Source organism: Dioscorea cayenensis, chromosome 5 (assembly GCF_009730915.1).
Source record: "Dioscorea cayenensis subsp. rotundata cultivar TDr96_F1 chromosome 5, TDr96_F1_v2_PseudoChromosome.rev07_lg8_w22 25.fasta, whole genome shotgun sequence".
Taxonomy (NCBI): Eukaryota; Viridiplantae; Streptophyta; class Magnoliopsida; order Dioscoreales; family Dioscoreaceae; genus Dioscorea; species Dioscorea cayenensis.
The window spans coordinates 27,268,597-27,279,147 of record NC_052475.1 but is presented as its reverse complement, the minus strand read 5'-3'; the positions used below and the strand labels follow the sequence as shown (position 1 = coordinate 27,279,147).

The 10,551-nt window shown below is 34.7% G+C and overlaps 2 protein-coding genes across 3 annotated transcripts; both read right to left on the bottom strand.

Moving 5' to 3' along the window:
- Nucleotides 1–148: 148 nt before the first annotated feature.
- Nucleotides 149–942, bottom strand: LOC120261977 (glutaredoxin-C1-like). The gene has a single exon (XM_039270002.1). The coding sequence runs from the start codon at nt 889–891 to the stop codon at nt 496–498; it is 396 nt and encodes a 131-aa protein (XP_039125936.1). The 5' UTR covers nt 892–942; the 3' UTR covers nt 149–495.
- A 4,073-nt stretch (nt 943–5,015) lies between these two features.
- Nucleotides 5,016–10,537, bottom strand: LOC120262145 (RNA pseudouridine synthase 7). Of its 2 annotated transcripts, none has more exons than XM_039270210.1 (12): nt 10,408–10,537; nt 10,284–10,327; nt 10,126–10,203; nt 9,928–10,028; nt 9,679–9,766; nt 9,215–9,293; nt 9,021–9,103; nt 8,477–8,542; nt 7,951–8,007; nt 7,270–7,395; nt 6,241–6,470; nt 5,016–5,312 (listed from the first exon to the last, which is right to left on the bottom strand). In XM_039270210.1, the coding sequence occupies exons 1-12, from the start codon at nt 10,469–10,471 to the stop codon at nt 5,210–5,212; spliced, it is 1,119 nt and encodes a 372-aa protein (XP_039126144.1). In that variant the 5' UTR covers nt 10,472–10,537; the 3' UTR covers nt 5,016–5,209. The 2 variants fall into 2 exon arrangements, with proteins under 2 accessions (XP_039126144.1, XP_039126145.1); XM_039270211.1 differs by having other exon boundaries at nt 5,234–5,312; nt 6,236–6,470.
- Nucleotides 10,538–10,551: the final 14 nt, after the last annotated feature.

The following is a 10,551-nucleotide window of genomic DNA, read 5'->3' as shown; positions in this document are numbered from 1 at the left end:
AAAATGGTAATTTTCTATAACAACAATTAATGTACTTTTAGAACTTATTAGAGAGCTTAGATCAGAAACTGGCAGAAACATATATAGTTTACTCTTAATTAAGATCAAACATGCATGAATGAAAGAAAAACAACTCCTTTTTTTTTTCTTCTTTGATTTCTTTAAGGCCTTCTATACATATACCATATTTCAAACCAAATCACATTTCCCTCCTCGTCACCACCACCACCACAACACCACACACCGACCCACAAAAGCAAAGACCATCACCACCCAGTTAAACAAAAGAAAAAGAACTCTCAAACAATCCCAAAACGGAGGAAGTATAAAAACAACCCCCTCCCTCTCCCTCTCCTTTTCTAAACAGTACGTGTATCCCTTAATTTTCTCACTCTTAAAATATATATATATATATTTTTTTTAACTCTCTAAATCCTCATGTATAAGAGTAGTAAACAACAAAGTTAGAAGAACAAGAGAGGTCATGCACCATCTTCAAAGCCAAAGAGCTCCAGCCTCCTTCAGAAGTGGAACCAATGTACCATTAATGTGAGAAGCCATCACACGGTCCATTGCACCGATGAGTTTCCCTCCAATAAACACCGCCGGAACTGCAGGCCCGCCGCCGAGCAACCTCGCCAGAGCATACTCCATCTCTTTGCCACGTGGATCCTCATCAAGCTCATGCACAGCCGGTGACACTCCCATCCCACAGAAGAGACGCTTCACTGCATGGCACATGCAACAGCTACTTATGCTGAATATCACCACAGCGTTCTCCGCCGCCAACCTCTCCACCCTCTCCAGTGGGTCACCTCTCGTCGCCGCAGCCACTCCCCACGCCTCCGCCGCCGCAGCAGCAGCTGAGTTCCATGCTGATTGATACTGCATTCTTCTTCTACGTGAAAGTGATCAAGTAGGATAAGGAATAAGGAATGTTGTTGTTTTTGAGAGTGGATGAATGTTTGTGAGTTCGTTGTGGGGGTATTTATAGAATGAGCAAAGACAAAGCAAAGGATTAGTATTTAGTTTAAAAGAGTTCGTCAGCGCATGCAAAAAGGAGAGAGAAAGAGAGAGAGCGAGATAGTGTGTGTGGGCAAACAGTAAAGTAACGTGTGCTTGATATTGTCTTCTGTTTGTGGTTAGCTTTATCATGTTTGGTTAGGGATAGGGTTAGGGTTAGGGTTAGGGTTAGGGTTTGGAGAGAGAAAGAGAGCAGGCTTTTGCAGCAGGAGAGGGTGGATGTTGGGGAATAGCGGCTGGAGCTGTCCTTCTTGTCGGGGGGATCCCTCTTCTACTGCATGGAAAAGGGAACCCGCTCTTTCTTTTTTCTTTTTTTATTTTTATTTTTATTTTTATAACTTATTATCCTATTTCTTTATTTCTTTATTTTTTTTTTTAAGTTTTATCATGTGTGTTTGTACGTAGGCAGTGATCCGTATATCAAAATATCATTAAACCATTAATTTCATTGGACCTACGAGTAACGAGATTATTTATAGTCACATGTATTTTCAAAAATTTATTCTTTGTTAAAAATAAAAATAATTATTTAAATATATTAAACCAAAGCCATAAAACACATTATACTATGGAGTATGGAGTGTACTGCTACATTATCTACTACAGATAGAGCGTTTCTTGTGCTTTTCTTTTCGAGCATCGGTTCTTTTTTATCCCTCTTACTTTCCCATACAATTCATACAGCATTTGGAAGAACGTACCAACTATATATATATATATATATATATATATACATGTCTGAACTTTAATTAGAAGGATGGGTTTTATAACATTAATTTAATCACATTTCATTATTCATTAGCTAGATATCATTTATTAGGATAGTAAAATGAATCTAAGTCCTCCTTAAATTAACAATATATATTTGAAACAATAAAACATGAAAATTAAAAAGTGATTATATATGGGTGTGAATGTGTGGGCCAAAGAGAGAGTCAAAGAGAAGTGTGAGAAGATCAGTTGAGTTTGAGGTTAAGACTTAAGAGCAAGGTCAAGATTAAGAAGAAGAAGAAGAAGGTGGCACGTGCGAAGGAGGGTGGGGACAAGAATGATGTTGTGTGTCGGCACGGTTTGCGGCACGTGGGATCGGTTGCTCCCTGTAAAGCATGCCAAAAAGCCCTTCCTTGCGTGCTCACGATTACCGTAAAAACACACTCTCCTTTTTCACTTCCAAACCCCCCAACCCTTAACTTTTCCTTATTTCTTTATTTTATTTCTTCATTTTATTTATTTATTCATTTATTTTAACTTTTCACTCCTCATCCTCTTTTCACTTATTTTAATTGTCTCAAAAGTGTTCATTAGTCATTAACAATATAATTTTAATTTTCAACCTCTTTCAAACGTGTTATGTTTATATGTTATATAATAATAATAATTATGCTGGTTTATATTATGGTTTTTAAATTGAAATATTTTTTTATTGAAAAATAATTAAAATATAGTTTAATGAAAGAGTTTACTTTAGATTTTGGGAGTGAGCGTGCGAGGTGCTGACTTAGAAGCACGGATTTCAAAGCACGGGCGCCCACGAGAAAAAAGCAAATATGTGGTCTTTTCCAATGAAGAGATTCAATGGTAGTTTAGTAATTTCATTTTAGAAGCATCGATCCTCTCTCTTTCTTTGTTTTTTTTTCTTTTAAATTTAATTTATCCATGTGCTAATATAGGAGTTTTCAAACCATTTTTTTAATAATCTAAATTGTTCATTTCCAAATTTAATTAATGTAAACCACTGTTTATGTATGTATGTATGTATATTAGTTAATACTTAATACCAATGTGGAATTTTATAAATTAGTTTTTTCTGGGTAAATTGAAGTAATTTCATAAACACCAGGAGCAAAAGAGAGTGGATACGAAATTGAAGTGAAAAATATTTAAAATTAAGAGGAAAAATAAAAGATTGAATGGTGTGTTTATCATATGACAGAGCATTATGTCTGTTGGTCTCCAAGAGCATGCAAAGGAAGAATGATTAGGTTCTATAAGAAAATAAATATATAAAGAAAATTTGAGAGTATATATATATATATATATATTTATATAAAGAAAACTTTATTTTGTTTAATAAAATGTTCTTTTTTTGGATCCTTTTTGAATGTTAAAAATGGAGCTCATCCCACCCCTTTCTTTGTAGCCTTTGTCTCTCCCTTTTGTTCAAACCCTCATGACCATCACTATGACGCCATGTCCACCATCATCTGACGTTCTTCTATCTGTCACCGTATATGGACTATGTAAGAAATTTAAAGGTCAATTATCTAATATATCAATCTCTTACAAATATCCATATCAAGATATTTATACTTATTTAATATAAAAATATATTATAGGTCTACTCATGAAATATTATAATTGTTTTGTTACCACCTAAAATCCAAAATTTTTTTTGCTTATGTACCCCTTGAGGCTTGAGTTGAGCAACTAGTATAAAAGTTTATTATTAAAAATGAATAAACGTAACATAAAAATGTATAATTTTAAATTCAAGGGATATCTGCTCTAAAGAAAACAAAATTCAAATGATTAACATTCATAATCCTATAAATTTACACATTAATTCACCTTTTTATTTTCTGTCATTATATTTTTTTTAAATATAAATGTGATAAATATTGTTAATCAAAAAACATGTATATACAAAAATGCATCAGTTACAATAGTTTGTTGATCTTCTCAGGATAAATTTTTTATACTCTGCATTTGTTGAAGAGAGTTAATAAAAAAAATATAGAAACAAGAAAAAAAAAAATGATGGATTGCATGCATGACATGCTCCCACATGTTTGCAAATCCATGCACGAGCGTGCGTGAAACCCGCTCTAGCTTCCTCTAATCATATATATACAGCTGACGTCCATTGCTTCGGTCGGGAGCCTTTCTTATCTTTAATTAATCTCAATCTAAAGTTCTAAGCACACTAATAAATAATTAACAAACCTAATAAACTAACATAATCATTCTTGGTGTGACCACTTTAACAACCACTACTTCCTTCTTAATTACCTAGTTAATTAATTTAATTTAATTTAATTTGTGTTCCTTGTTGGGGTTCTGAGCCTTTTGATGATGCGATGATGATGAAAAGATATTTTTAAACCAAAAATTGTTATATTATATTATATATATATAGTAACTGTTAAACACAAGGATGAAAGACAATACAATGGCATAGCCTATGAAAATTCTAAAGTGGGGAGCAGACTAACTTTTCATGTAAATCATGAAAAACATAAGCATGGTGTTCCTAAAAACAATCATCTCGTTTTGCTGGTTTGGTCCCTTGCATTTGAGGCAAAATTAGTAATGTGGGCTTTAAACAATGCTTCACTTGGGATGAATGCACTTGATTTCCTAGACAGTTAAAAATAAATAAATAAATAAATAAATATATAAATAAGGTTGATGTGTGTTGTCCAGTTCAAATGACATTAATCAACAGAGGATCAAAAGCACACTAACACTATCATTGGAATAATACAATGGATGCCTGCCAACAAACAAAGTGCATTATATCGTATCATTCTGATTTGAGGCCTGTGTTCAAGAAATAATAGATCGACAAGGTTCAAACATGAGAAAAAGTGAATAGAAATCCTTGGTGTCAAGAGAAATAAGAACTGAGAAAAGTAGTCGTCGAAAGTGTGCCTATAAAGACTTACATGGTTCTCTCTTTTAGCCTGGAAGTGTCACCAGCCCTCATTATTAGCTGCAAAAAGAAGAGGAAGTTCATATGAAGCAAGCTTAGCAGAGCATTGTCTAGCTTTCCAAAGGTGTTTCTGAATAATGAAGCATGAGATACATGATGTGACAAAAAGAAAAGTAAAAGATAAAATATAAGATTTACAAAAATAAATAAATAAATAAATAAATAAATAAAGAGATGAATCTGAGAGCAAACAGGCACATACAGAGGAGCAGTCATCTTTTCGGTTGCTAAATGTTAATATTGGAGCCTGGAAATACACTATATTTAATGTAAGCATGAATTTGATCAAATATCATGGCCACAATATATTATAGAATTTGCAAGAAATATGCCGAATGAGTACAGATTTGAGGTTGCTCCGTGGCTTTGGCACAACAAATGCTCAAAAAAATAAGATTAGAATTTTGCAGAATGCAGTTCCAGGAGGACCAATTGTTTTGGCTCCATTCATGTCCTGCTCTCCTACAGAATTAATTACAAAAGGAATGCCCAATCAGGGAATGGGCATTCATATGTCCAATCCGGTCCTGAGTATCGTAAGCAATGCAACCATAAGCCCTCCTCATCTCCATCATATCTGAAAGGAAATAGAGGGAACAAAATGTATGACAAGCTTAGGAGACAATGTTAAAACAGTCAAAAGACAAAGAAACTCATTCACCAATTGAACACTATTATTTCCCTATGAAATGGCAATAAGTCACAACCATGCTTCAAAGAAGCAGATGTATCATCATGATTAAGCTTGGACATGTATGCAGATAAAAAGTCATGAATGTTAATTCCCTGGAAGCAAGTTCATTACATAGAACAAAGTTGTCAGCTTGTGCCGCCCAAAAGAATGTAAGAGTAGATCAGAATATACAATTAAGAACATGATGGTTTGCCAGCAATATAGAAGACACAACAACAGTTTCTGCTAAAAGTACATTCTAGAGTAGAACTTTTGCAACCAACAGCTTATCATCAAGACTCATTTTTAACTGATATTTCCAGACAACACATGTCAAGTCATGAACCATCAACTTTAAATTAGTAAATTCATGAAAAGTCGTATTAATATTAATTATATTAGTAATTCTTCATGGTTATATTAGACTAGTTATATAGTTGGACTAAATTTCAAAGTAGCATCCATAACAACCACAGCAATACTGTTGGCGGTAGTTGTTGAGACAGTTTGCAGAACTATAAAAGTCCACACAGAATATAAATCTAATACCCAAAGAAAGCTGGACTCATAAGCATATCCCAAGAATCAACAAGACTAGCATGGAGAGCAAAAATTGGGTCAATTTGACTATTTTTTTGAGACCTTCTTCCTCATAACAATGAGAAAATATAAATGTGTTTTTCAAAACTGTAGCACATTTGGTGATTTTCAAAAGGTTACTATAATTATACATGCCACTCAGACAGAACACACAAGGCTGTATCTTAATCTATAATCTTAATCTAACAACTGGGTAAATAATCAGAATTAACAAACAGTGGATGCACCTCACCCTTTGGGGCCTAAATTAGGACAATTTGTGCACATTGGATCAATGCTGAATTCTTCATTGGAATTTACATCATATGAAGATTCCAGTACAGGGGATGGCTGATATGTGTCCATGGCAGCACTCTCAGGATGCATTCTTTTAGTTGAACGAGGAGCAATCACCTCAGAATGGTGCAAATACAACTCATCATTGGCTATTGGATGGCCTATGTGTTGTAAATGTACACGTATCTGCAAGATTTAGACTATGAGCAAAAAAATTTTAATAATTTTTTTAAGGCTAGAATTTTGCCACATTGACTTCCAAAATCACAGATTCAAATGACAAACAGTAATAATTTTTTTAAGGCTAGAATTTTGCCACATTGACTTCCAAAATCACAGATTCAAATGACAAACAGTATTTTTTTCCCAAAGAATAAAACCAAGAAATTAGAGATAACAATGACAAAGAAACTTAAGATTTTTTTGGAGATTGCATAAGTATTGTATAACAGGAGGTCACATGCAAGGAAAGAAAGTGTTCATAAAAAATATGAGAAATTATTTGTCGTTCCCAATTTCTAGACAATACTTCACATTAAATCTACATGGGATGTAGTGACTTGAAAAGCATCAAGTGAGATCCAAATTATATCAAATAGCACACAAGTTACTTGTTGAGTAGCAATTAATGTAGAGATATGGTCACTCCTTGGTTAAAAATTTTGAGTGAGAAGTGTGTTCCAAATAATTATGACAACAATAACAAAAACAAAGGGTAGCATAATGGAAGGATCACAACATACATAAGCTTATGAGAAACAAAATGGCTGGTATTGAAAGGAAACAGTAGAACATGTACTTTTAGTGGCCAAAGCAGGCAAACATTTGACGTTTTATGCTAGCAAATTGAAATGTCAATGTATATCAAGAATTTCAAATATGGTTCATTTATATCATGGGCACATATTGCACTATAGCAATGAATTTGAGCTATTATTCCTTAACAAATTAAGAAGCTATATGATGCTGGCAATTGTCATCTTACCTGATGAGTACGTCCAGTGACAGGCTCACATAGAACAATGCTATGGATTCCATTAGTGCTTATCCTTGTAAATTTAGTGCATGCGGTCTTGCCTTTCAAGTGTTTACCATTGCACTTGTCAGCAGTCTGCATAAATGAGAAAGTTGTAACTAATATTGCCTTCTAAATAAGTTATTCTTCATTTTTTAAGTCTTAAGCATTTTTCATAAGTTTGACTAGAAAAATCAAAAGCAACTTATTTTTTGTGGCACAAGATAATTATTACAACATAATATTTTACTATAAAAACATGGCCATGATATAAAATCAGTGGTAAATGCAACTTGCAATTAAGGACAAAAAAGTACCATGAAATCATAAATGGTCTGTAAAACAAAAACCACAGCCAGAGAAGAAAACAGATGAACAAGCTGAACATGCTTTTAATCCACTAGGCAGATTGCCAGCCTGACACTAACCTTCCATACATATGATTTGATAAGATCTGTTGTCAATCCAATAAAGGACCCCAAGAGAGAAATTAATTGAAACTTGAAACATAGAAACCCGGGCGATTCAATGCCCAAGGTAAAGATAAATTAGATCCACATTCCAAACAGAAAATATCAGCTGCAGGCAGCCTATATAAAGCTTGTTCTAATTACTCTAATGAAGCTATTAAACAAGAAAAAATAGGCATACCTCTACTGAGCTCCTTCCCTCTCGTGCATTATAGTCTATATTTGCATTGACAACTTGCTGAAAAATATTTAGTTGCTTTAGATACCAGCAGTGTTTTGATTATATAAGATAGATAAGAAGCCAAACAGAGAAAAAGTAAAACTGTACAAATGAACAAATCATCTTAGCAGTCCTTTCAAAGCTTCTTCTAACTCACTGCTTCCTTCTTGGAAAGAAAAATAACATCATAGATGCGCAAAGAATTCACCAGGTGGGGCGGGTCACCATTATTCATTGTCTAGATTGGCCTATCATTTCTAGAAACTGGAATAAGAAAAGAGATCTAAACCAATGATTTATCACATAAAATATGCCAACAAAAGTGGAAATACAGTATCATAAATTGAAGTACCCCACTGGAAGAGAATGCAGCAGGTGATCTAGAAAACTTGTCTAAGAGTCATTTATCATGAGTTTAAATAAGGGATGCTCTAATACTGAGATTTTATGAACACAATATCAAATTCTAAAATATAAAGATATACACCTCTCCTTCAGGAAATACCCCCAAAACCTTGGCAATGTATTCTTTATGCAACAAACCAGCCTCAATCTGCAAAATTGAAGGAACCCTGATTATTTGGAAGGTTAAAAAATACATCAGGATGTACAGAATTGAAGCAAGGATAACACAAGGCGCAAGAAATGAATTGCATGATAGGAAAACACCTTGATCAAAAATCAACAAGAACGGAAAATCATGCAAATGAGTTGACTAGTTATTTATACAGGCCCACAACCAAAAGCCAAAGAAAAGATGGCAAATATCTATCAAAAATCTTCAGTCATGAGCACTAGGGAATCTAAACTATCAAAATCACAATTGTCCAAACCATCACATGCTAATTAGCACAAGAAAGACAATTAGTGAATAAAAAGGGAATAAAAAAAATAAAGAACATAATTTAATAAGTAACACCCTTCAGCAGGTTCCAATGTTAATTAAGCCATGTCTTCTAAAGAATGTCAATTTTTTTTGCTTTATTATAATTTATATGTCAATATGTATCAAACAAGGTCAAAATAAATACCTGTTGTCTAAGTTGATCTGCCTTACTAGGATTTCTTGCAAAGATAAGAAGACCAGAAACAAGGCGATCCAACCGATGCACAGCTGTTGAAATAAGTTAATGGTAAAGGAAAAACAGGTACATTAAGAAAAGAAGTAGCTGTATTCATAAAACCAAAGGAGATCACGAAATGCACTTATGAAGAGATTGGATACGAAATAAGGGTGTCAAGCCGTGCTCTGCCTGTAGGATGCCAACAACAGTATTCTTTCTATATTGACCACAAGAATGTACCTGAAAATATTACAACTTCAACAATCTGTCTGCTTCAAATGACTAAGGCAAAAAAATTAGTTTTCACAGATTCAACATTGGTAAATGTCATCTCAAGCAAAGTATCTGCTAAAAAATAAAAACAAAAGCTAAGGAACAAACATATGAAGTAAACCAATATGATACGCCACGTAAGAATATCAGTAATAACACCCAAAAATCATGGTCATCAATGATCTCATACTTCCATTGGAAGTTTTGCGAAAACAAAACACAATAGAGGATAGCAGCCAAGATCAATGAGAGATTGACGCCTCTCAATTCTGTTCTACTAAATTTGTTGTAATCATATTTTCTCAAATCCAATTTTTTTCAATCTAAAAAGACATCAAGTCCAAATGCTTACCGGCATAGATGCTGGCTTGCAAATTGTTACAACCTCTGGCTCCTTTTGCAAAATCGATATACTCCCAGCTAAAACAGGAGGTTCATGCCTAATTTACACCAAAAAAGAAAGCGGTAATCAAGCAAGAGACTTCTTAATCCTGTAGCTTCCCTTCTACATTGGAACCCATAGCTCACAGGCCAACGATATCATAACTAAAGCATGATCTAAAAGAACTAAAAAAAGGAATCTTTGCAGAAAGAATTGAACCTGTGCAGGAAGTGGCTGATCTTCTGCGAAGATCGTACTCTATATGACAATGAAACAACCTGCCCATCGACCTGAATCCTCCCAGATTTAACAGCACCCACCTATCCAAAACAGAACCAAACAATAAACACTATAAGCACGCAAAAAACCCCAGATAGATAGCAAGGCAATAAACAATTGAACAACGTAAAGGATTACATAGTACTCGCGAGGCCGGCCAGTGAACTCCTCGGCGAAGAGGTCGACAACCGTTTTCCCAACCCACCGATTCTTCACCTGCAATAGCACCGAGCACAAGAATGAATTACGGCCTGTATAAAGTGAGAAACATAGATTCACAGGGGATTGAGGATTACGTAAGAGACGAACTCGAAGTAGTAGGGCCTCACGAAGCGCTTCCCTGCGGAGAAGATCAACTGGTTGAGAAATCAGCTATGGAGAACGCCAAGCATAGAGATGGGATTGGGTTCTAGGTCTCACCGTCGCGAATAATGTAGTCACGGGCCTCCGGCGGGTTCGCCGGAGTTTGCCAGACGATCTCCATTCCCCTCGCTCGCTCGCTCGCTCGCTCTCTCTCTCTCTCTCTCTCTCTTCCCCCTTCTCTTCGAGGGTTGGACTCTTGAT

Excerpts from the sequence above, each read along its gene's own strand:
- LOC120262145 (XM_039270210.1), bottom strand. The coding sequence starts at position 10,471 with ATGGAGATCGTCTGGCAAACTCCGGCGAACCCGCCGGAGGCCCGTGAC. Across the intron at positions 10,204-10,283 it reads ACTTCGAGTTCGTCTCTTAC|GTGAAGAATCGGTGGGTTGG; the intron begins GTAATCCTCAAT and ends GTGCTATTGCAG. Across the intron at positions 8,008-8,476 it reads GGGTATTTCCTGAAGGAGAG|CAAGTTGTCAATGCAAATAT; the intron begins GTGTATATCTTT and ends AATATTTTTCAG.
- LOC120261977 (XM_039270002.1), bottom strand. The coding sequence starts at position 891 with ATGCAGTATCAATCAGCATGGAACTCAGCTGCTGCTGCGGCGGCGGAG.